The sequence below is a fragment of the Lampris incognitus genome, chromosome 13, assembly GCF_029633865.1.
Source record: "Lampris incognitus isolate fLamInc1 chromosome 13, fLamInc1.hap2, whole genome shotgun sequence".
Lineage (NCBI taxonomy): Eukaryota > Metazoa > Chordata > Actinopteri > Lampriformes > Lampridae > Lampris > Lampris incognitus.
In genome coordinates this window covers 39,262,127-39,289,066 of record NC_079223.1, presented here as the reverse complement: position 1 = coordinate 39,289,066, position 26,940 = coordinate 39,262,127, and the positions used below count along the sequence as shown (strand labels likewise).

The window sequence follows — 26,940 nt, the reverse complement described above, 5'->3', positions numbered from 1 at the left end:
GTGGAGGAGGACTTTCACTGGGGGGAGATACCGCCTCACATTTTTACTGCTTTATCTTTCTTTTCTTTTTCTTTTTCTTTTTTTTCCACTGAAAGGATTTTTCTTTTTTTTTCTTTTTTTTTTGCATCTTCGTCCGACAAACTTTCACCTATGGTTCACGAAAATGAAGGCAACTTGTGTTGTTTGTCCGGGGAACATCCTTCTGCTGCCGCTGCTCCTGCTGTGCTGCGGAGGTAAGAGTCCTCACCAGGTCACGCTCAGTGTGAAAACTGAGAGGGGTGAAAAGGCTTGAAGTTGGAAATAGTTTTTGAATTTATTACGCATGGAGAGTTGTTTTTGATTCTTTTTGTTTTTGTTTCTTCTTCCAACGTGTGGTAGCGGATTTGACTGAGATGGGGTCTTGGGGGGGGGGTGGATAATTGAGTTGATCATCAGTTTGCGTCCCTCTGTGCACTCAAGTTTGGTTTGAGAGAAGCAGGTTAGAAATGCTCATGTCTCATCAGCGCAGCACAGCGAGCACATGTGGGTTCCTCCTCTGCCAGTCTGTTGTCCTGCACAAGTCTGCCAAGTCACTCATCCGCGAGCCCGCCGTCTTCCTCCTCCAGTCTGAGTCAGAGCCACGCTTCCATAGGCTATGCCATGATTACGATGCACCATGGACACTATAAGTAGATATTCAAGAGGAGGTTGGATATGCAGCCTATTGTAAATGCTTTGCAATTTCATGGTTTGTTTTTTACCCCCCAAAACAAATAATGCAACTGCCAAAGTTTAAAAAAGAGAGAAGAGAGAGAGAGAAAGGTGACAATTGGTGGCATCTCATAAATGAACTGATGCACTGTTGCTGCTCGTGCATGCTAAAAACAAAATGGATTTCTACATTTATACATTTGTGAACGAGTTTTGTGGGTTCCCAGATATTGTCAATCCAGTAAATTTGAAGATAGATAGATAGATAGATAGATAGATAGATAGATAGATAGATAGATAGATAGATAGATAGATAGATAGATAGATAGAATCTCAGTTGTCCTTGAGGAAAACTGTTGCTACAAACTACACATTGAAATACAAGTTTACGTCCTTACACAAGTACACAGGTACGAGTCCACACTACTAAGACTCCTGGGATGTGTACACGGTGTTCAGTGGGCCATAGGAGCCATAGGTAAACACATACGCACAAAGACTTTCGGGTGGGTGGGGGGGGGTTGTTTTGGCAGAGGGTATGGCCTAGAGCAGACTGTGAACGGGAAAAAGAAACCGTGCTGCAGAGATGCTGCTTGCATTTAGTTTGGTCTAAGTATTGTTGTCCTCTGCTGTTATGCATGGTATGGGACATTGTCTTCGAGAGTCAAATGCATACAGCTACATACCATAATATTATAATCCCATCGGCAATCCCACAGCCCAACTGTACCAACACTCTGCTCCCATGCAGTCTATATTTAAAAGTCCCACTCATGGCTCAAGAGTGTGTAAATCGCGGTGTATGTGAAATGTGATGGTTGGACAAATATAGACCATTGTGTGGAATTCCTGATTTTCTTATGGGATTTAAATCTACTGAAACTCTTCATTTATGCTATCAGGGACACGCAGGGAGATTACAAAAAGTAAGATTATCGCCACTGTCTCTGTATGGAAGTTAGATGTGAAATTTGAAGAAAAAAAATACAACAATTTAAAGCCCAAAAGTTCAGTGTTATTTCATATAGCTGAAAGTGGGACCATCGATGAGTTAGAGGCCCGTGCAATCACCCGAGGGGGCAGTTGCAGGCAGTGGTGTTAATATGATTAATAATACATTTAACTTGTCATAGTTCAGTGTAATATTTCTTGATTATTCTTACTGTGACAGCAGTGCCTAGGAAGTTGGATTATGCCGCCATCTCTGGCTTTTGTGTCGCACCGGTTGCACAGAGAACGCATACAAGTAGTGACTATGTAAGAAAATGTATGTAAATTCACAAACTTGCACATCTTGCGCAATGACTCTGAAGGAGGGATCCAGATACAAGATTATAAAAAAAAAACTGCATTTGTCTAGACTCCAACTGTGCTATAGTTGCAATACAGGTACAAGTGCCCATGCAGTTGTTTAGATTTTCATATTTGAGTGTTATTTTTATTCAGTTTACTTTGTCAGAAATTTTAATATCCAAAATATGCCTGCAAATGGATGGCGTAACCTGCACCTTAAGTGCTCCGGCTCATCTGAATGGGGTTTGTCACACACACACACACACATATATATCCATTTGGTGCAACAAAGGATGCACGCTCATAGACGGAGGAGAAGTGGGCCGTGGGCAGGTGTGCAGCAGCTGCTCCCATCTCTGGGTAAACACGGTGTGTTTGTATTCTTTAGAAAAATATCGGCAGTTATACAAGCGCACACACTGTTCTGATTATGGGTTGGACGTTTACACCGTTTACGAATGACACGTCTGATTCACTCTGCGTACATCGCTCTGTGTGTGTGGCTGTGTCTCACCTCTGAAGGATGCGGTGACAGATAGGAAACAAAAAAAAACAAAAACACTGACGTCATGATCTGCTGGAGCGCGAGGCTCCTTAAACCTTCTTTCCCAGTAAACATCTCCAGAAGTACCGCATGTCTATAATCTAGATGGATAGGTGAGGAGGAGGAGGAGGAGGGTGGAGGCACTGCATTGCTTTCATCAGTACCATAGAATGTCACAAAATGAAGACAACTGCTTGTTATTTTACTAAACCTCTGGTTTCGTTGTTATTTCATGCTGGCCATATCTTCTCATCGCATGAGTTAAGAGAGAGAGATTGCACAGTGGTTCTTGCTGGAGCTATATAATGTTAAAAGAAACCAACAATCAGCTCCTCCTTCGCACCCGTCAGTGCATTTAGACGCGGTGACGGTAGCCAACGTTAACGGGGCACCGGCTTGTTATTCTACAGCAGACGTGCACGTTCAATACATAAAAGAGAGTGGCTCTGTAAACCGAAATGTTAATGGTTCCTACGAAGGCTTTATGCCTTCTCACTGATGTACAAGAGCATCTGAGGTTTTGTCTTGTATCCGGGCAGCCTTCCCCATTTATCTTTGGTCCATTAGCCCGTTTAAAGTGGAGGCGAGAGGGGCAACTTCTCACGGGCTTGCGTTTGCAGAAAATTAGCAAGGTCAAATCGGAGAGGTACTCAAAACTACAGGCGCTGGGGAAACGTTACGCAGTGCCGCGTCACAGACGTGGACGCGGGACTCAAGGTCAGACACATCCACTGACTTTCTGGGTTTATGCAGAATAATAAATGGCATCCCAGATGCAGAAGACAAAAAAAAAGCCTCACCCTAAATTAACCAGCCCTGTAAGTGCTTAGTGCTAAGTTATCCATCTCCTACGAAAGAAGAGACACAGATCAAAGGAGGTTGGATCAGTTGATCTGGATACAATGTTTATTGACAGATAAGTTCCATCACCCGTCACTCAAACCTTCTTTGAATTTCTTACCTGGATGACTGAGCATGCATCAAGACAAGAGACACAGATGTTTCTTCTTTTTTCTTCTTCTTCTTTATGCGGGAGAATCGATCTGTTTACCTGCCTCCGTGACCTTGCTACTGTATCTTTGGCACCGCATTGCCCTCTGACCTTTGAAACTCTAACCGAGTGCTAATCCCCAGCGATGACCCCTGACTCCCAGAGGAGGCCGAGGGCACAGCCGCTTTCGCCGGCCCTCCTCCTTGCATTAACGCAATCATTTTCATCAGCGTGCTTCGCTTTTGAAAAGGACCAGACCAATAAATCTCATTTGATACATGCTGCTATTTGATTTAGCCCCTCATCACATTATGTGATTTAGTTAAGCCTGTGTCTTGTGTTGCTCATGGATACGCTGTAAATCTCGTCAAATCTCGCTACGTCTCTTTTAGCATAATTGGGAAATATCGCTAATACAAAAAAAGTTATTCGCTGGCGCACTTCTCCTTTGTGTTTTGTTTCGTTTCGTTTCACGTGTTCCTTTGTTCCATTGTGGACTTCTAATCCACCAAGATAACTAAAGGAAACCCGACACCGCTCTCCAACACAGCTGTACCCCTTCTGTCATTGACACAGTATTACTATTGACTTTCCATCAGTTACTATTGACACGCTGTATACTTGGGTTTTTTTTTCTTCTTTTTTTTTTAGTTTGCTTATTTCTTTGTTTGATTTCTGTTGCATTAGTTACAATGTGGGGGGGGGTTACATTCTGGGCCCATAAGATCTCAGTGATACAAATAAGGGAAACAGCCCTTTACCATGCAGAAATGCTCCACCTCATCTCACCCCCAAAACAAGACCTCCATACAACCCTGATGTGCACTCCGACCTCGACCCCGGTGGTCGATAGGCGACAAATGTTGAGAAAATATGCAAACACAACAGGTCAAGGGTGTGTTTTGTGATACCAAAAAGTAGGACTGGGCAGTAAATCAGTGTTATGGTTTATTCTTTGTTTGGTTATTCTTGCAGTGGTATAGTATCGGGATGACATTTGAATATTGCTACATCGTGATACACAATTTTGTGTCTAAATTGATGACAAAGAGAATCTGTCAACCAAAACTTCCCCCCAAAATGTGGTCTGAAATATGTGATCGAGTCTTATTTGAAAATTGGTTTTGGATTGATATATACTCTATGTTATCAAACGGTTCGGTGTGATTGATGCACCTCAGTTGGATTCGTAAAAATGGTATTTTTGCATAAACAGACATCGGGATGTATGAAAATATTGTGATTTATAAAAATTCTCCATGTATATTGTGATAATGGCTTTGTCCATATTGTCCAGTAGTACAAAAAGGGTCAGAAAATTTAAACAAACATAAACACACACACACCAAAAAAGATGGTTGTTATTAAACCAAACGTCTGCGCTCTGGTTTTTTTTGTTTTAATCACACTATTGACACATAAAGACATCAGCGACACCCTGGATGCTGTAATTGCTCTCTCATAGGACAGACACCTTGGATGACTGGCTGTGGAGCTGAGACCGGCGTCTAAATCTAGGCTAGTGCTGCTGTTGCTGCAGCTGCATGGATGCTAGGACTACCTGTCAAAGCTCCTCCACTGATCCTCTAGTCAGTTACGGGTCACATTTCCCTCTCATGCATGGTTAGAATCTAATTTGCTGTGGTGGAAGGACAAGGAGACATTGATCGAAATTTTGCCTTCAAGGCATTTTAGTCTTCTCGTTTGACATGGGTCCTGACAAGTTATTTTCCAGTCACCCACTGGTGCATGCTGTGTCTGACCCGTCGTTCACAACAATGAAGTAAACAAAGGCTGAGCTCATTCGATGTCTCGGAGTGTGTAGTGAGAGTGCAGAGCCAGATAAGTGCACCTTGGTATTCCGATATCCCTTCAGGTACAGAAGGGGAAGTGCAAGTTAATGGCATCTTGTGAATGAATGCCAGACCCACTGTCAGTTTTGTTGATGTCGTTGTTTTGTTGCTATGAAATTTTACTCTTTCTCCAACTGACCGATGAAACTCTGGATAGAGTAATGAGAAGACGAAAAAAAACCATATAACAATTTTAACATGGCTGGGATGGGATGGATGGGAGTGGTTTTGTGTTGCAGTTGAGATGGCACTATATGCTCTAAAAGTTGAAAAAAAAAATTTTTCATTAGCAAATCCTAACATTCACTGGATTATATGCACAGTGTGTATATATATATAAAATCATATGTCATGTATCAATGAATCCCTGAATGACGGGACTTGGAAGTGATGTTTTGGTAAGCGAAGTTGACTAATAAGGCTGTTTTTGGTAAAACGCCATCGTGTTTACCATCACAGAGATAGTCATCACTTCCTCAAACTGACGTGTAAGCCTACTTGGGTCGCACACTATTAATTGACTTATGAAAGCTATCCTCGGATGCATTCCTAGAACACTTAGTGATTCAGAGTGGGGAACTGTATACGTCTCTGAGCAGAACTGATGAGTAACAACTTGATCGTCAGCTGAGAGAGCTAGCATGAACTGTGACTCCTCAGAGTTAAGCTAAAGTACTGTTGCAGTGGCGGCGGGGTCAGCCCTATGTCTCCTTATTAACTGATATCTCTGTCATGTCCATCTACCTCATGCATGTATGTAAGCAACCTGCTAACATCTCTTTCAGCATCTCTGATATACCCTCTGCACCATTGCACCTTATCACCTCTTATTTTGCCTGTATATAGTCAATCCTTGTGTATATATCTGAAGATTGTTGTGTTGTAGTGTTGTTCTGTGTTAAGTACACCGAGAGAGCCATGAAACCGGAGTCAAATTCCATATATGTGCAAACCTACATTTCATATAGTGAGGTTAGGGATATGGTTAGGGATGGGGTTCGGGTTCGGGAACAGAGACAGTGGCTAATCAGTGGCAATAAGTGGATCTGGTATCTGGTTCAGCTAGCTGATACCCTCACGTACTTCACTGTGTTTGGCCTGAATCCGACATATTTTGTATGTTTCACTCCTGCTGTGAAGGTGGACAGTGTTTATTTTTAACAATCTAACGATTATGTACATAAGACATAGGGTCCCGCATTATGAGGTCTTGCGTAGTCGATTTGGGATGTCGCCGCCATTCCCGGGGGATTCTCCAACTGAATTTGTAGTTGGAGGTAACCCCCCTGAGGAGATGTTATATTAGATTTCTTGATGACGGATGAACATGGCTCCATTGCATTTCAGCTCTTGTATTCTCTTAGGGCTAATTGAATTACGTTATGGGATAATTGATTATTATGTTATGGCATGCATCACGGTAACCTGAGTAATCTACCTGGAGCCCAACTACGTACGCCAAACTAGGCGCTTGCGAGAAGATGAAATATCATATTACTCTGATGAAAAGCTCCGTGAGTGCCACTGTGACAGGAAATGGATTCCCGCTCTCATTATGACTCTGTTTCTCTTTAATGGGACACAGCACAAACAAGGCGGACATCGGGCCGAGTCTGAGACCGTCACACCGAGAGCGTACTTATGCAAAGTTTTAGATTTAGCGTGGCATGACAATGCAATCTTGTGTAATTGACAAAACAAACCGAGGGAGGGAGAGATTTTAAAAACTTAATGATCAATAATAACCTTCAGAAATGGAGTTAGTGTTTGATGTGGAGCCTTTTAGTTAATTGAATCATTGCAGAGCATCTTAGTAATGATTCTCCTAACTGCTAGGTCCGTGGGAGCTGAGCAATCATGACAGGTTTTAGAGTGATTATGATAGATTCATTTGAGTCAGCTTTGACTGGGTGAAATGGGCCTCGATGCCACCGGGCACGTCTAATTTACGAGACGTGATAGATTATTCATCGTTTGGCGTTCGAATGGGAAGTTTGATGCTACCCGTGGAATGAAATTTAATCCAGAGATGTCATGTCAACGTGACTCCGTAGACCACAATGCTGACCTAATTGGGCTTTTATTTTTATGTGCAATGAAAATGACTGCGCACGCGCAGCGATATGCCTTTCTCCTGTCCACCTCATCAGTGGAAAACAATCAGCATGATTGTTGATTAGCATGGCTATTGATTGGTGAGCTGCCAGATACATGTCTTTTCGATGGGTCGTTACTGGGGACGTGTGCACTGAACGTTGACCTTGGGAGAGAGGACGTGAGGCTCTCCTCTAATGGCACAGCCTGTTCTCCAGGCTAGATGTGAGATTCCTGAGATGATCACTTGGTGGCAGGCCCGGGTCAGTCGTCATGACCGGCCCTGCTGCTGACAGTGGTGTCTGGTCGTGGAGATGGAGATTCACCTCCCGTTTCTAAGCGAGATTTTCTCAGAGGTGGTGTGGCTGTGCGGCTCACTCCTGAACATGAGCTCATGGGTAGTAAATCTAACAGCCAATGCACACGGTGAACTAATTGAGTTCCTGTCTTTGTCTGGGATGACTGAGGACGTCCCGCCCTCCCAGATCTGGGCAGTCCTAGACATGCTCTTGTCTGCAGCTGATTAAGCATGCCGACATAGCTTCAGATTTTGCAATAAATTACCACGCTTTTATCCTTTTGTGGCAGTCCTGGGCACATCGCTTAATTACATTAACTCATAGATGAACCGATTGACAAAAACACTGTTAAAGAGCGGACGGACTGGCAATGGACGAGTTGGAGGGTGTGACACAATTTTTTTCTTGAAAATCGATGCAGTATTGTATCAGGCTGAATTTCATTGTTCACTTGCAATAGGTTATGATACCTAATAATATCTAACTAGGGTTCTTGGTGAATTGAAGTCATGATTATCAATATTTAGATATTACTCTGTTGAAAGCCTAATTTATGCATGTTAGTACGGGGTCCCATACACCATCATCCCTACAGGGGTTATTCAGTGCACTATTTATTGAAATGAGGACATTTTTTTCACTTAACTTTATGATGATATATGTGACCCGAAGATGAATTTTACATTCATTTGTTGGCTAAGGTGTGGTTATATTTTTTACGTTCATCAAAACTGGGTTAAAACAGGCAGTCTTTCTAACAGTGATGAGGTAAGATGTGAAACTGTTGTCCTTCCAGCTACAAGACCGACTCTTTAAAAGCCTGTCTTTGGGGAAAGGTCGTATGACGATATTCAATATCTCCGGATGTTTGTTATCCCTGTGCTGCATTTAAAAGATGTAATTGGTCGTTTCGTTGAAAATCTTCATGGCTTTATGGAACAAAGACATTATTTGTTCAGAGACCTGCTCGATCCATTCAATTAATTAGCTCTGATAAAAAAATAAAAAAAACTGCTTACTTTCTGTTGGCTCCAGGCCTGGATTGAAATTGAATTTTTAATGGTATAAACAAATTGTGTCACATGGGCTCCACCCAGAGTGGCTTGAAGCCAAAGCCAGTTTTCACAAGTTGAGTGCACTGATTAGTTACTTTAAACTGTCTGAGCAGTCTGTGTAAGCCACCTGTCATCTCTTTTAGGGAATATTTGCCACCTTTCTCAACACGGAATAAAATGCGTATAAATTCTACAACTGGGAGTCCTCACAAAGGTTTCTGTGACACAGAAAACAGTAAAGACGCACCATATATTGAGGATCTAATGAAATGTAATTATATTATGATGTCTTTCTCGACTGCTGTTTTGTACTCTTGGGTGTGTAAACAGAGAATATCTCCCTCTAGTGGCCATAGTTGGTTACGACAGACATGTAAACAAGGGCCTTGCGCTTAACCACCTTTTTAACTGTGTTAGACCGTTTGATCACTTGCTGTTAATCAGATTTTATATTTTTCTTCCCTGCATAACCTAATTGTATTAGGACTTTGTTGTTGTTGCTGCTGCTTTTATAACTAACTACCTTTGGGCTATCATTTTCCATTTTGCAAACGGAAGACCATAAGGTGGCATCCTTACCATTATTAAAATTGCTAAATGTTATGCACTGACTGTATGTATTCTAGATTACCTCACTCTGTATAATCTATGATGTTACATTATAATTCTGTTATTTTTGTGTATTTTGTCCATTGACACCTGTCCATGCTGGAAAAGGACCCCTCCTCTGTTGCTCTTCCTGAGGTTTCGCCTATTTTTTTTCCTGATTAGGTTTTTCTTGTGGAGTTTTTCCTCATTCGGGTCTAGGTGCCAAGGATAAAGGGTGTCGCATGTCATATACTGTCCTCGGGCACTGTTGCCTCACAGCGAGAGGGTCCTGGGTTCGAACCCCAGGCCTTCCCAGGTCCTTTCTGTGTGGAGTTTGCATGTTCTGCCCATGTCTGCATGGGTTTCCTCCAGGTGCTCTGGGTTCCTCCCACCATCAAAAAGACATGCATGTTAAGGTTAATACTCCTGCCTGTGCCCCTGAGCAAGGCAATGGAAAGAAGAACTGGAGTTGGTCCCCGGGTGCTGCAGCCGCCCACTGCTCCTATACAATAGGATGAGTTAAATGCAGAGAACAAATTCATTGTAAGTCAAATAAAGTGGTTTTCATATTGTTGTATATTGCACTGATTGTAAAGCCCTTCAGGACTACCTTGTGAATTTGGGCTATACAAATAAACTTGATTTACCATCCACCAGGAGTCTGGCCACATTTTAGGAAAATACTTGCAAAATTCAGAGTGCTTGTGTTTTCAGTGAACAGACCAACATTGTGCATGTACCGTGTTGTACCCGTACCAGGACTGCTGTGCATAAATTATGTCACATTCAGCAGCAATACTAAAAGGTATGATCTTATGTGGGCAATGAACAAATCTTAAAAAAAAAAGGCAGTTTAATGTCTTACCAGCATGCTTCTGGCATACCCGTATGAAAACCAACTGTGAGGAAAACAGGTTTCTGCTATCCAGAAACAACATACTCCTACTTTGAGTTATATAAGTTGTCCCACTTGTACTTCAGTGAAACAGTTTATGAGGCCAAAGGAGAAATTAATCTACCTTTTACACAGCAGCAATTGTAGTCTTCGTTTGCAAACACATGTTTGATGCAGATGGACTTTATCCGATTGTGATAGATTTTGATACTGGATAAACCTTCCCGCTAAAAGGTTACGTGTGCCGTGAGGCTTCGTCCCAGTGTACCAGCAGGATATCCAAACAAGTGATTGCGTCTCAGTGACACTTTTAATAAAAAGGGCCGTAACTTCCCTTAGTGTATCTCTATCCTCCAGGAAGACTGGCCATGTTTTATCTATCAATCCGGCCTCCTGTCATCCAAGCCCAGCGAAATTAAATCAATGTCTGAAACCAGAGCCAAGGCCTCAACTGCACCACCAGAAATAGAAAATCTAGTTTTGCTGTCTGCTAATGACATTAGTGCGTTCCCTAAATGGCCGCCTACCGTCGTCAAAAAGGAACATAGGAGGGATATGATTACAGACCAAACACTCACATCTCCATTTTCCTGTAAAACATACAGCCCGCTGAAGCGCTTTATAGATTACCCCCTCTACACAGGTAATGATTCATTTCTTCCCGGCATCATCTTATCCCGGGTAATTAAACTTCCCAAGGTGAACACAAGGAGAACCGGAAACCACGTCTTATTGACCACGGGGAGAAATTCATTAGAATAGCTGCATTGGTGTCATCTGAGCCCTCCTTTCAATTTCCGTTTTCCAGAATGGATGCTCCATATGTCAAAGGAAGAAATTGAAAAGGTGGACCTGTCATATCACACATGCGTGTGTGTTAATTATCATTCAGCATCTTCGGTGTGTGGATGCCATTGTTTTTTGTTTTTTTTTAACGGGTACTGCCTTCTCTTGGCAGGATCCACCGGGCTGTATTTCCCTCAGAGCGAGTACACTGAGACGGTGAATGTGGGCCTGCCTGCAGGGACGCCCATTCTCCAGGTTCACTCCCTGCAGGAGAGCCATGGAGAACGACCCCATTTCTACCTGTGCTGGGCGAACATCCCCAGGCTGCCGCCTTACGTCCGCTGGTTCCAGATGGACGCCAACACGGGGATCCTCTCCCTGAATAAAACCCTCGAGGAGAGCGACTTTGCCTTGCTATGTGAGTTGGATACAAACATCATAAAGGTAGGGGGCATCCGGGTAGCGTAGCGGTCTATTCTGTTGCCTACCAACACGGGGATCGCTGGATCGAATCCCCGTGTTACCTCTGGCTTGATCGGGCGTCCCTACAGACACAATTGGCCGTGTCTGTGGGGGGGAAGCCGGATGTGGGGTATGTGTCCTGGACGCTGCACTAGTGCGTCCTCTGGTCAGTCAGGGCACATGGCACATGTTCAGGAGGGAGGGGGAACTGGGGGGGAATAGCGTGATCCTCCCACCCGCTACGTCCCCCTGGTGAAACTCCTCACTGTCAGGTGAAAAGAGGCAGCTGGCGACGCCACATGTATCAGAGGAGGCAGTGGTAGTCTGCAGCCCTCCTCGGATTGACAGAGGGGGTGGAGCAGAGATCAGGACGGCTCAGAAAAGTGGGGTAATTGGCCAAGTACAATTGAAGAGAAAAAGGAGGGGGGGGGCATCATAATGGTAATACATGGTTTGTATGTATCCTCACTATGACCGAAGATTTCCAGGTTACATGGCACGATCTGTACATGGGAGTGAATGAGTTACTTAACTAAGACACTTTTTGCATACTAATAATGCCATGGCATCAGTACGCTGTGTCCCAGTGTACGCCATGTTGCCTCTGTCGTCTTCTGCTGGGACAATAATGTGATTGCATAAAAGCTAAATGAATTCTCTCATCAAGAAGAGCACTTCAAGATTAAAATTGGGGCCTTGCCTTTCTATTTATTTATTTGTATATTTCTGCTTGTCCTTCTCTTCAGATAAGAACTCGGGATTTGTTCGGAAGCTGACCCTGAATGCCATAGCATTACCCACCAGGAAGTCTACGAGGAGGTCCCAGTGCAGCGGTCGAAACTCTCTTCGAATCACGTTGGTCTTCATCAACGCCACGTTGCCACATTGTGGTCATATGGAGATAGAGGAGCTCTGTTTCCCTCACAGGGACACCCCGAACCCCCACATCATGGAAAACAGGTTCCCCGGGGCTCTACGGCAACTCAGACGTCTCACACGACTCAACGTCTGCCCCAACTACACCATCTCCCACACTGTGGAATCAGGTTAGGCCCATATTACCCCACCGACACTGTTTCTGAGTCACCATACACTGTAGTATGTGGAGGTGGACACATAAATACTGTAACAGTGTAACGACCACGGATGTGTAGACTCGCTAGCCCTTGGCTAACGGGTTGGACCCTTTAGTTGACTGGTTAGCGCAGTCACCCGTGGTGCGGGAACCCAGGTTCGATTCCCGGCTGCCACCAATGTAGCGAGAATTCAAGGGGCAGCCAGGAATCGAACCTGGGTTCCCTGCACCACGGGCGACTGCGCTAACCAGTCAACTAAAGGCGCTGACCCATTAGCCAAGGGCTAGTGAGTCTACACATCCGTGGTTGTTACACTGTTACAATACCTTTGTCTTCTAAACCTCATGTTGTGGCCATCAATTAGCAATAGATGATGTGTTCGGCGGTTACGCTGAACCAGGCCTCCTTTGGATTTTATAGCAATGCAATAGAAAATTCATTTAAAAGTACCCAGTATATCTTATCATCATCTCAGTTATCAATGATATTAACAATATTTGTGGTTAGTGGTTGTTATTTAGAAAGAGTCATTTTTGACCCCGATGGCATGCAAGGGTTAAAATCAACACTGTTCACATACAACAACATGCCCTTATGCTATCACGTTATGAATAATCCCCATGTTCTGCGGGTCTTTCTCTTTCTATGACGTTCCTTCGTGCTTTAGATACGCCAGCGCCGTTTGCTGTGAATGAGAACACTACAGAGCTGGTGGTGACCGCCCCTCTGGACCGGGAGGAGAGGGAGCTCTACAGGCTGATGCTGGTTTGCACTGTGCTGACAGAAAAGACCGAAAGCAAGCTCGAAACGCCGCTTTTCGTCTTTGTCAACGACGAGGATGATAACTCGCCGTATGTAAATGGCACAGACATGGCGGAGATTACCATCGACTTCAATCGTAGCGTGGTGAGAGCACTGACACAACAGCTGATTCACTTCTGAAGGACTCTGATGAGGCTGTCTCGTTCTGTTATGTAACCGTCATGTCTTTTTCCAGGAGGGATCGTTTGGCAACTTGTCTGTCTATGACAGAGACATAACCCCCATATTTCCCAAGGACCAGAGTCAGAATAAATATGTCGGGACTATGCTCACAAATGACCCATGGATCAAGGAAACGTTTGACATAAAAGACACCTTCAGGGAAGAGAAGGCCCTCTTTGGCAACATTCGGGGGACTATCCATGAGTATAGTAAGTAGTCCAGCCATGACTGACGCAAGTTTTTGTTTCGGGCAAAGCACAGTACAGGTGAAAATAAGATTTCCTACCTCCCCTTTGTTTGCCCTTCTCTGCAGGGCTTGTCCTGAAGAGGAACTTGTATGTGACTGAGAATCGCACCCTTCAGCTGGACTACCTGGTCAATGACACCACCTACCCTGGTCCAGAGGGAACAGTGATGCTGCACTACAACATCACCATCTTGCCGGTCCCCATCCGCTTCACTAACGCCTCCTATTACTTCACACTGACACGCAGAGCCTCTGTCTATGCACAGGTGGGGTCGACAGCTTTACCCTTCATATCTAACTCATATCAACTCCCAGTTTATAACAATTGCCCTGACTTGCTTCTTATGGGATGCTGAACATAAACCATACCCATCGTCTACTTCTAGTCAAGCCAGCTTAACACTTCCTAACATTTATAAATAGAGTAGCAGTGGTAGTAATAACATGCAGTGAGTGACAAAAATCATTATTTGATTATGTTTTTTACCAAATAATGCACATCCATCACAAAAATTGTTTTCCTTATCTAACTACATTTTCAAACTATGATTATACCATAACACAGAGTACAGTGTTGATGATATAATCATGACAGTAAAACAGTATAATAATGTTATGTCCTAATAATATGATAGAGGAAGGATCATTACACTTTCCTGTTTTGTGGCCATGCCTTGATTTTATTGTTGGAAATGTTTCCTTATTTTGGGCTGGGGATGCCAGGGTGGGGACTTCCAGAAAAATAAAGTATTCAAACTTCATTTTCCACCTTGCTAGGCCTACTTTTACTACCTTAACCATGTCAAAAGTTTGGGTGTCCGGGTAGCGTGGCGGTCTATTGTGTTGCATACCAACATGGGTATTGCCGGTTCGATTCCTCGTGTTATTTACGGCTTGGTCAGGCGTCTCTACAGATGCAATTGGCCGTGTCTGTGGGTGGGAAGCCGGATATTGGTATGTGTCCTGGTCGCTGCACTAGTGCCTCCTCTGGTCGGTCGGGGCAACTGTTCAGGGCAGAAGGGGAACTGGGGGGAATTGCGTGATCCTCCCACGCGCTACATCCCCCTGGCGAAACTCCTCACTGTCAGGTGAAAAGAAGCGGCTGGTGTCTCCACATGTATCGGAGGAGGCATGTGGTAGTATGCAGCCCTCCCGGGATCGGCAGAGGGGGTGGAGCAGTGACCAGGACGGCTCGGAAGAGTGGGGTAATTGGCCAGGTACAGCTTGGGAGAAAAAAGGGGGAGAATAAAAAAGTAGGGTTGCTTATATCAGTTTTGTCTTATCAACGATTTTGGTAAGGTTGGTGTTAGATTTTTCAAGACATATGGACATCTGATTTTGAAACTTTTTTTTTTCCCAGATTGCTCGAATCTGTGTGGAAAACTGCCTCAGGTTCCAGGGCATCAATGTGGAGTACCGGCTAGAGGTGGCAGATAAGAACGTGTCTGCCGACTTGCAGTCCTGCTATGCAGCCGTTAGCATTGCCCAGAGGCTCGGTGAGAGGTGGGGGCTGCTCTATGTGAATGACTCCGAGGCGCTCCGCAGGCCCGAGTGCCAGGACTTGCAGTACTTGATTATCGCCCAGGAGGAAGACAAGCAGCTGCAAGCCAGCGCTCAGATCCTGATTGCGCTCGATGGGCAAGGTATGAATCCTCCAATACTCACTGGTTTTAAAAAGAAACATGTTGGCGTGGACCTAGGATTCGGCTAGTGTCAGTGTGCTACATTGACATAGGCCACTTTGTACAATAAAATGTGAGTAAAAATGCCTCATAAATCTGTTGTAGCGAATGCCACTGAAGACGGTGATTCACAGGGTGTTGGCCAATGACTTCACTGGCAAATACTTTTTTTTCCACAATTTCAGCAGCATTTCAGACACATGGAATAGACTGCTCAGCAAAATGGCTGCCAATGAAGTGTCCCTACAACATACACCGATCAGCTGAAACATTAAAACCACTGACAGGGGAAGGGAAAAACACTGATTATCTCATTACAGTGGCACCTGTCAAGGGGTGGGATATATTAGGCAGCAAGTGAACAGTCAGTTCTTGAAGTTGATGTGTTGGAAGCAGGAAAAATTGGCAAGCATAAGAATCTGAGCAACTTTTAGACAACTGGGTCAGAGCATCTCCAAAACAGCAGGTCTTGTGGGCTGTTCCCAGTATGCAGTGGTCAGTACCTACCAAAAGTGGTCCAAGGAAAGACAACCAGTGAACAGGCAACAGGGTCATAGGCGCCCAAAGCTAACTGATGCGTGTGGAGAGCGAAGGCTAGCCAGTCTGGTCCGATCCCACAGAAGAGCTACCGTAGCTGAAATTGCTGAAAAAGTTAATGCTGGCTATGACAGGCAGGTGTCAGAACACACAGTGCATCACACTCTGCTGCGTATGGGGCTGCGTAGCTGCAGACCGGTCAGAGTGCCCATGATGACCACTGTCCACCATTGAAAGCGCCTACAATGGGCATGTGAGCAGCAGACCTGGACCATGGTGCAATGGGAGAAGGTCGCCTGGTCTCTTGAATCATGTTTTCTTTTACATCATGTGGACGGACGGGTGCATGTGCGCCGTTTACCTGGGGAAGAGATCGCACCAAGATGCACTTTGGGAAGAAGGCAAGCCGGCGGAAGAAGCGTGATGCTCTGGGCAATGTTCTGCTGGGAAACCTTGGGTCCTGGCATTCATGTGGATGTTAATTTGACACATACCACCAACCTAAACATCGTTGCAGACCAAGTACACCCCTTCATGGCAACGGTATTCCCTGATGGCAGTGGCTTCTTTCAGCGGGATAATGTGTCCTGCCATACTGCAACAAATGTTCAGGAATGGTTTGAGGAACATGACAAAGAGTTTAAGGTGTTGCCCCAGGCCTCCAAATTCCCCAGGTCTCAATCTTACCGAGCATCTATGGGATGCACTGAAAAAACAAGTCTGATCCATGCAGGCCCCACCTCGCAACTTACAGGACTTAAAAGATCTGCTGCTAACATCTTGGTGCCAGATACCAGAGGTCTTGTGGAGTCCATTCCTCGACGGGTCAGAGCTGTTTTGGCAGCACGAGAGGGACCTACTCAATATTAGGCAGGTGGTTTTAATGTTTTGGTTGACTGGTGTATATAGCTAGAGATAATGTTGGGAAATCGTGATTGTTTTCCTTTTTAAATTGGGGTCATTAAACGATGTCGAGACTCATATGACCTATGCAACACACTTGGGCTCCAGCGCGTCAGACCAATAAAATATGAGGCGAGTAGAAAGGCGACACACCAGCATTAACCAACTTTGTACATGGACACCACCATCACTGTCCTCTACATCTACACCCCTTTATATATTCTAATCATGGACACCTCCAATACTGTCCTCTTTATCTAAAACCCCTTATTAATGGCCTTTTTCAAAATGTGAGTATGCAGAGACAGGCTAAAAATGCGGTTGGTCACTGTTGAGCTGGGAAAAATACTTTTTCCTCCAGAATATCTCCTTTCAGTGTCCTGTTTACAACATCATAAGGATTGCACTATGTCTTTTTTACATCATAAGGATTGCACTTTATCATGGGTTGTGGTTTATTCTGTGTAGGTAGGTGAGGCAAACACTGCACAGTGTCCCTTCCTACTATGTTAATCTATTTCACTTGTAAACGTTTCCCCTGAAATCTACAGGAGATAACAAGGGCGCCGAATACTTTTCTCCCAAGTCATGTTTCATCTTCGTAGACCTTTGCTTGATTTGCGCTGTGCTTTCCTCCACCTCCGCTGTGTGTTGTGTAGGTGACAAGGGTGGTCAGAGAGAGCGGCGTGCTCAGTCCTGTGCTGAGAGCAGACAGCGAGGAGACTGCGAGGCCATCCGAGGCCTCGGGGCAACCACGGGGAGATGCCAGTGGAGGCAGGGCACAGAGAAAGGTACCGTTTGTATCGTCGATCACAGAGCTACCGACATCTCGAAGCATGTTTTTTTTCTCTCTTTATCTTTGTGCTCAGCTTCATGCCTGTAGCTTTGCACTGAGGTTGTAAAAAAAAAGAAAAGGCTGTATTTATTTGATTGTTTCTAAGGTTTAAGGGCTTTTAAAGAATTCTAGTATGTATTTCATGTCTTTTTTTTAATGACACGATCATTTATGATAACCACTTAGTGTTACATACTGGGGCTGTTCTTCATTAACAAATGCTCCTTTTGTGCGCAAAACGTCATCATTGAGGGGCAACCAAGTAATTTTTACACATAAATAGAACTTTTTCTTTTATATTTCAGGCTGAGAAATGCAAATTAAATGGTTTGTCATTTGCAGGGGAGTCTTGTCCATAGAGGGTGGGAGGTTTGATTCTCACCAGTTGATGTAAAGAAATAAAATGATCCTTACCCATTTACTTCTTCACTTTTTTTGTCCCCCTTCACCAGTCTCTGCTGTGCAAATATCCCTTGGTGTGATTCTCAGTTTGCTTCGTGTCTTTCTGTGTGTCTACATTCCAGGAATATCTGAGAATTACGGTACCTGCTCTCCTGATCTCCGGACGTGCCCGGATGGATTTTGTGATGCGGTTGAAAGCAAGGATATGTCAATATGTCCTCAAGATTGCACTAGTAAGAAAGTGCCTCTTAACTCTCTCACGTCAATACGTTTCTGCTTGTATTTCGAGACAAAAAAAGACCCAAAATGTCTCATCCCATATGAATATAGAGGAATGTGCCAACACACACAGTTGGATTTTGATGTTCTGTATGTCAACATCTGTCCTTTTCAGAGGAAGCCGTCATCGGCGGTCATGAAAAAGGCTTGATGTTTGGAATTAAGGCCGGATACGGAACCTGCTACTGCTACTCCGAAAAATGCTTCTGCGAGAAGGACGATGTTGAGGGTGAGAGATACAAAATAAAACACCGGTTCTTAGGTTTTCCCTCACAGTGCCATATCAAAAGCAAACCAGGAGGGGCATCCGGGTGGCGTGGCAGTCTATTCCGTTGCCTATCAACATGGGGCTCGCCGGTTCGAATCCCCGAGTTACCTCCAGCTTGATCGGGCATCCCTACAGACACAATTGGCCATGTCTGCGGGTGGGAAGCCGGATGTGGGTATGTGTCCTGGTCGCTGCACTAGCGCCTCCTCTGGTTGGTCGGGGCGCCTGTTCGGGCAGGAGGGGTTACTGGGGGGAATAGGGTGATCCTCCCACGTGCTACGTCCCCCTGGTGAAACTCCTCACTGTCAGGTGAAAAGAAGCGTCTGGTGACTCCACATGTATCAGAGGAGGCATGTGGTAGTCTGCAGCCCTCCCCAGATCGGCAGACGGGGTGGAGCAGCGACCGGGACAGGTTGGAAGAGTGGGGTAATTGGCCAGATGCAGTTGGGGTGAAAAAGGGGGAAAATTCCAAAAAATAAATAGATATTTATTTCTTCCAAAAATAAATAAAGGAACCAGGAGTTGGGCTGAGCCTTTAGTTGTAAAATGATAATAATAAGGAATAAAGTATTTCTGATTCTGACAATGATGATATTTTGCGATGTCGTCTGATCCAGAGGCTTTATGCGATGACATGTGCAAGACCATCATCGCCACCGCTGTGCTACTGTCCTTCATCGTCTCTATCCTCCTATCCTCGTACTTCATCCACCGGTACCACAAGAACTCCCCCAAACCCCCCATAGCCTCCGCCGAGATGACCTTCCGGCGGCCGGCCCAGTCCTACCCCATCAGCTACTCCGCCAACAACGTACGGCGCGCCTCGCTGGACTCCATGGAGAATCAAGTCGCCATCGACACCTTCAAAATACCAGTAAAGCCGCCTCACTCACACGGTGACAGACTTTTCCCTCGATGTCTTGAATTGGAAAGGTTGAGCTGTCATGCGTTGTTATTGTGTTGTTTTCAACAGGAGGATCCTAAGTGGGAGTTTCCCCGTAAAAACCTGGTGCTGGGCAAGACCTTAGGAGAAGGAGAGTTTGGGAAAGTTGTCAAGGCCACTGCTTTCCGACTGAAAGGGAAAGCCGGCTACACCACCGTGGCTGTGAAAATGCTTAAAGGTAAGACGTGCCAGACAAAGCAAGCAGAGAAGTAATAATGATATACAGCGTGTGGGATGAGCGTCTAAAGAAATGAATGGATTTACCATTTCAGCTCTCTCTTGGCTTTTCTTTTCTTTTTTCATTACGCAACAGAAAATGCCTCACACAGTGAACTGCGTGACCTGTTGTCAGAATTCACTTTACTGAAGCAAGTCAACCATCCACACGTTATAAAGATGTACGGAGCCTGCAGCCAGGATGGTATGATTTCATTCCCCTCGTCGTCTTCTTCGTGGCCATGCATGTCACACATTTATTCTAAGTGCCGCTTTCCTCTAAATAGGCCCATTATATCTGATTGTGGAATATGCCAAATACGGATCCCTCCGCAACTTCCTGCGTGAGAGTCGGAAAGTTGGACCGAGCTACATGGGCAGCGATGCCAACCGCAACTCCAGCTACCTAGAGAATCCAGACGAGCGGGCGCTCACCATGGGCGACCTGATCTCCTTCGCGTGGCAGATCTCCAGGGGCATGCAGTACCTGGCAGAAATGAAGGTACAGTATTTGGAAAAACAAATGGGCCTTTTAAGTTTCGCCTCTCAGTAGAAACTGCAGCCCTCAGTGAGAACCTTGTCTGTGCGGGGGAGGAGGGAGTCTGAAATTGCACTTGAAATGAGTATTTTTCACTTCAACAGCTTGTTCACAGAGATCTTGCTGCGAGAAACGTCCTCGTCGCCGAGGGGCGAAAGATGAAGATCTCAGACTTTGGCCTTTCCAGAGATGTGTATGAGGAAGACTCCTATGTGAAGCGGAGCAAGGTAAATGTAATAGCTCGGTACTTATTTGAATTGAGTTGAAAATAATTTTTCAATAAAAATGTACCAATTACTGTCTCTCTGTTTTCCAGGGCCGAATCCCTGTTAAATGGATGGCAATAGAATCCCTATTTGATCACATCTACACAACGCAAAGTGACGTGTAAGTACAACTGTCATTCAAAATAACAAGGTTCAGTCTAAGCGCTGTGTTTCTGTATTCCTATGAGTTCTTTTGCCTTCTCCTGTTTCCTGACAGCTGGTCCTTTGGCGTATTATTGTGGGAGATTGTGACTCTGGGAGGAAACCCATACCCAGGTATTGCTCCTGAACGCCTCTTTAACCTCCTCAAGACGGGCTACAGGATGGAGAAACCAGAGAACTGCTCTGAGGAAATGTGAGCTCACTTCTTCTTTCGGTTGATTTACTTCACATGTTCTGGGTAGCTAGCCTCTTGGGGAAGATTTTGACGTTCCTACTTAGTGCAGGAACTCTGCCTCACCACATTAAGATGTGTGTTTGTGGAAAATGTCCATGTGAGAATTAATATGCTAACCCTATCCCACGGCACCATTTTGTCTCTGCAGGTATAGCCTCATGCTCCGATGCTGGAAGCAAGAAGCAGACAAGAGGCCCACATTCTCAGACATCAGCAAAGAACTGGAAAAAATGATGGTGAAAAGTCGGGTAAGCTCAAACAATCTGACCTTTTGGGAGGTTATTCATCTCCTTACCTGACCACTCAGGATCCGGGGTCTGCAGATCACAAGTGGTTCTTACAGGGGTTGCAGCGGTTCTCCAGCAAACTGAGGACAAGTTTAATTTCACTGTAATTTAATCAATTTAATTAAATACTTGAGTGGCACCGTGGCGCAGTGGTTAGTGTGGTCACCTCACAGCAAGAAGGTCCTGGGTTCAAACCCTGGGGTTGTCCAACCTTGGGGGTCGTCCCAGGTCGTCCGCTGTGTGGAGTTTGCATCTTCTCCCCATGTCTGCGTGGGTTTCCTCTGGCTGCTCCAGTTTCCTACCACAGTCCAAAGACATGTAGGTCAGGTGAATCGGTCGTACTAAATTGTCCCTAGGTGTGAACGTGTCAGCAATGTGATGGTCTGGCAGCCTGTCCAGGGTGTCTCCCCACCTGCCACCCAATAACTGCTGGGATAGGCTCCAGCATCCCACGACCCTGATCAGGATAAGCAGCTTGCATAATGGATGAATAATTAAATACTACTTCAGTTTGATTCAGTACAAATTATCCCATTGATTTCAATTGTCCCAGTGATTCCAGAGAATGTATTTGAATGAGTATTTCAATCTTCGGTCTCGCTCTGACCGCTGTCACCTCCCCATGCAAAGTCTTCATGGTTACAAAATTCAATACTAAATCAATGACAAAAATCCTCCGAACTGGAAGATTTGTGGGCCAGCAGTTTATCAAAGGCTGGTCTGTGGCTTAATTTGTCTCTGTTTGTGGTCTGTGACTTTAAAACAGCTGGGAACCCCTAAAACTGTGGCAGTGAAATGGGGACGACTATTAATCTTAGTCACTTTATCTCTCATCTTCATGACCATTCGCTCACACAACATGATGGAGGGATACGTCTTCCCACTAAGATCTGGCATTTGAAAAGTAGGGCTTTTTTTCTCCCCTGCGATGAAAGATGTGTTTTTCATTGCTGATTGGCCCAAAGGCATACTGACTGTTTCAACCCTGAAAGACAACATATATTAACTGTGGGCTTGCTGTATAGAATCACTTATGTGCTCATGTTTTAACATGCACACACACACTGACAGGAGATGTTATACAGGTTTTTGAATAGCTAGCTTTGTCACCCTGTCAAACATGTCATCCCATCCCTTGCCAAGCACTTAACATACCATAATCAGTGTTTTAAGAGTGATTCTCAAACGTTTCCTGAGATGGGATCATCACAAAGCGTCCCATTTAATCGCTGTTGTGGTTGTAAGACTTGGAGCAGACGAATGTATACAACATCGAGCGTGGTAGGTTACTTGTTCGCATACATCAGTTAGGATTGATGGCAGAGTAATTCCTTAAAAAGCGTGGCCCGGCATCGCAGCTGGAGAAGCACCTGGTGTTATGGCTGCATATATCTTGAAAATGGCACTAATACTGCCAAAGCCAAGGGGTTAAAGTCCCACTGAGTCCTCCCATCCTGTAATGTAATGCAGTCATGTAAAAGCTCTTTGTGCCCTTGCACCAGCAAAGCTCTATAGAAATCCAGTCATTTCAAGATCTAATAGAGATGCATCGACTTGAAACGTTTGGCTCAAATTTCCACTTAAACCTGTTTTGTATCGCCAAAACAATCATCGTTCATGGCAGCATGTGTGTGTGTGTGTGTGTGTGTGTGTGCGTGTGCGTGTGCGTGTGCGTGTGTGTGTCCAGGCCTGAGCATGGCAAGACTTTGCCTCAGTGCATGTGGTTTGCATGCCTCAGTGGGTTTGGTGATTAGCCTTAATAACAGGTTCATCTCCTCTTGTCAGGATTACCTGGACCTGGCGGCCTCCACGCCGGCCGACGCCCTGCTGTACGATGACTCCCTCTCTGAAGAGGACACGCCACTAGTGGACTGTAATAACGCCCCTCTCCCTAGAACACTCCCCTCCACATGGATTGAAAACAAGCTCTATGGTAGAATCTCCCATGCATTTACTAGATTTTAGAGACAAGAACACACAAGCTCTCTTTTTGGCAACTTGTGATTGGCTTTCCGTAGTAAAGTGCGTGTGACTGTGATCTGAGCATGCCTTTTCTGACACTGCTGACATATCTCCCATTTCATCGTAAATGAGAGACTCAGTGCAAAAACTCTTGTGTCTAAACTTTTTTTTTTTTTGGACCTGCTTCTTATGTACATGTAACCTGACCAAATTGCGACTTTTGTGAAATATTAAAAAAGATTCTTGCTATCCTAGTTTACGTGGCGCTGAACCGTCTTTCACGCTTCATGCCGCGCATTTTCTTCTTCTTCTTCTTCTTTTTTAGATAATCCGTTTGCCATCCCATTACATTTCACGTTCCGCCTTTATTTTTTCTGTGAAAGAAAAAGTGTGTAACATTTGAAACAGGTCCTCATTGAAACGATCACTCATTGTGCTTTGGATTGCTGACTGTCTTACGTTTCCTATATTCCATGTAAATAAGCTAATCGTCTCTGATGATGCCGCAGTGCTGAACAGAGATATACAGTAAGGCTTTTGAACCTAACTCTCGGCTAGCACTGACCAAACGTTAAGAAATAGCTGCTTCCCTGTACACTATCCTCAATTGTTCGATAATAGTTCATACCCCACAAAAAAAGTAATGAGCAGGGGTCTGAGTGTCAGTACAGTGTAAAAATAGACTGCCATTTAACTCCTATATCACTAGAACAACCAGTGGAGCGTGAGGTAAAGGACAATGCCGGTACAGTAACACATATAATTTTGTTCCTATCTTGCAAAATCTGTCGCTTTACGCTTCTGCGCGTCTCACCCGCGCAGGGGGATTTGCCTCAAATAATCACAAAGCGGAGTTTCATTTGAGAGCCTTACTGTCTGCACACTGTATTTCCTCTCACTGAGTGCAGAAAAATGATATGTTTTCATTTTTAGGCATGTCATACCCCAACTGGCCCGAGAAGAGCCCGGTACCGCTCAACAGACATGATGCCACTAATCCAGTCTTTACAAGATATGCCAATGATAGTGTTTATGCGAACTGGATGGCTTTGCCTTCGCCCGCAAAAATTGTGGACAAGCTTGATAGCTAAAGACAAAAAAAAGCACTGTAGAAAATGCTACTAATTGGTAGATGTGTATATTTCTATACAAAAACTGTACATATAGTAAGACGTGATGCTAAAGTTGGTTCCCTTTTATTTCTGTTGCACAGGTGTTCAAAGTTTAAACTGGGGTTCTTTTCTTTTTCTTTTTTTTGCTGCAAAATGACAGGAATTACCATAGACCACGCTTCATGCAGCTCACTGGTATATTAATCATTACCTCCAGGTCATGTTGACCAAATTGTATCATTGCATGACTATTGTACAAGGTTGTCTGTCAGTGTTAACGTCTTTTCAAGTGCCTGTGCTGCTTCTACGATAGCTAATTAATGTGTGACTGTGAAGACCTTGTTCCTGTCCAGGAATTAAAGGGGACGTCTTTATCATCACCTGTTGTAGACTTCTGGGATTGCGTGGACACAAAAATTAATGGAGAACGCCGAACTTGCTCTGAAAATGTAAAGTTTCTACTTGAGAGGGATCGTGTTCTTCAAAATGTAGACCCCCCCCCAACACCTGTGTTCCCCCCGTGTAAAGTTTCAAACTACAGTACTTGCCAAAGAAAGATGACACACACACATACACATGTACACATGCAAACACACACACACACACACACATGTTCAGGAGAAATCTTTTTACATTTCCTTGTCATTCTTTCTTTCTTTCTTTCTTATTTTTACACAGAAAATATCGAATAGTGAGTGCTACTCCAGTTTAAGGACTTGACCCAATATGGATTTTGGTCATGCCCCGTGTCAAACCGAGGGTCGCCGTTTTTGTTTTTTTATATTATTATTCCTTGTAACGGCAGTCTTTGTCTGAAAATATGATATGTGTTATCATTGTTTTGTTTGGTATAATTTGATTACGGTGCAATCAATAAAAGTTTAAAATGTGCAGTAGTATATTCGCCCACCTCGTTTTTTCCACTGTTGTCTAATGATAACATGTCTGCATTGTAATTCTACTTTAGTTTCAGCTAGTTTTCGTTCTTCAATTCATAAAACAGTAGTCACATCTGGCCTTTCAGGTTTCTCCGTTGTGCTGTTCTCTGTCGCACTTTTACTTCGGCTGAAAACCGGAAGTTGAAAATCATTGCCGATACGTTCTGTTGAACTTTTGTGAATTTTTGTGGCTGAAATGACATTTTGATTATAGTTGGAGCTTCCAAGACATCTTGCTTTACATCCTCGCTCTTCTAATGAAATCCAGCCCTGTGCTTTACTACTACAACTACGACTACTACTACTACTTTTGGCTGCTCCAGTTAGGAGTCGCCACAGCAGATCATCCGTTTCCATCTCTTCCTGTCCTCTGCATCTTCCTCTGTCACACCAGCCACCTGCATGTCCTCCCTCACTACATCCACAAACCTCCTCTTTGGCCTTCCTCTTTTCCTCTTCCCTGGCAGCTCCATATTCAGTAGCCTTCCCCCAATATACCCAGCATCTCTCCTCCACACATGTCCAAACCATCTCAGTCTTGCCTCTCTTGCTTTGTCTCCAAGCCGTCCAACCTGAGCTGTCCCTCTAATGTACTCGTTCCTAATCCTGTCCTTCTTCGTCACTCCCAATGAAAATCTTAGCATCTTCAACTCTGCCACCTCCGGCTCCACATCCTGTCTTTTCATTAGTGCCACTGTCTCCAACCATATACCATAGCTGGTCTCACAACCATCTTGTAAACCTTCCCTTTAACTCTTGCTGGTACCCTTCTGTCGCAAATCACTCCTGACACTCTTCTCCACCCACTCCACCCTGCCTGCACTTTCTTCTTCACCTCTCTTCTGCACTCCCTGTTACCTTGCACAGTTGACCCCAAGCATTTAAACTCATACGCCTTCATCACCTCTACTCCTTGCAGCCCTGTGTTTTACAAATAAGAGATTTGCCTTTCTAGTTCTTTCACAAATGTTAATTTAAGATATAGTAGCAAATAAATAATGTATGGAACCTCTGTGTTTAAATAGATCTTCAGTAAACAAAGTGACACGCTGTAAGGATGCTGCCCATGCAACTAGCGGCGTCAGCTTTACACCTAACCATATACACAATTTTTTTAGATAAATAGATGGATAGACAGAGAGAGAGAGAAGGGGGGTAGATAGATAGATAGAAGGGGGGGTAGATAGATAGATAGATAGATAGATAGATAGATAGATAGATAGATAGATAGATAGATAGATAGATAGATAGATAGATAGATAGATAGATAGATAGATAGATAGATAGATAGATAGATAGATAGATAGATAGATAGATAGATAGATAGATAGATAGATAGAGTTTTTATTGTCTTTCTTGAGAAGATGTGTTGCCACAGCCTGTATATCAAAATGTAAGATCACCTCCACACACATTTACATACAGATGGGTGACAAATAAAAGGAAAAACCTGAATACTTGACCCCTACCGTGAGGGGGTCCGGGGGCTCTGTTATGCTGTGGGGGACATTTTCCTGG

At 44.4% G+C, this 26,940-nt stretch overlaps 1 protein-coding gene across 1 annotated transcript; it reads left to right on the top strand.

Moving 5' to 3' along the window:
• The first annotated feature begins 14 nt into the window (after positions 1-14).
• On the top strand, positions 15-25,371 carry ret (ret proto-oncogene receptor tyrosine kinase). The gene is made up of 20 exons (XM_056291334.1): positions 15-233; positions 11,261-11,506; positions 12,297-12,596; positions 13,294-13,532; positions 13,624-13,819; positions 13,924-14,123; positions 15,218-15,500; positions 17,639-17,770; positions 18,339-18,449; positions 18,611-18,724; positions 19,381-19,637; positions 19,737-19,884; positions 20,020-20,127; positions 20,210-20,424; positions 20,565-20,687; positions 20,777-20,847; positions 20,944-21,081; positions 21,272-21,371; positions 23,196-23,343; positions 24,306-25,371. Exons 1-20 carry the CDS (start codon positions 164-166, stop codon positions 24,461-24,463), a joined length of 3,357 nt encoding a protein of 1,118 aa, XP_056147309.1. The 5' UTR covers positions 15-163; the 3' UTR covers positions 24,464-25,371.
• The last annotated feature ends 1,569 nt before the right edge of the window (positions 25,372-26,940 follow it).

Excerpts from the sequence above, each read along its gene's own strand:
- ret (XM_056291334.1), top strand. The coding sequence starts at position 164 with ATGAAGGCAACTTGTGTTGTTTGTCCGGGGAACATCCTTCTGCTGCCG. Across the intron at positions 19,638-19,736 it reads TCGACACCTTCAAAATACCA|GAGGATCCTAAGTGGGAGTT; the intron begins GTAAAGCCGCCT and ends TGTTTTCAACAG. Across the intron at positions 21,372-23,195 it reads AAATGATGGTGAAAAGTCGG|GATTACCTGGACCTGGCGGC; the intron begins GTAAGCTCAAAC and ends TCCTCTTGTCAG.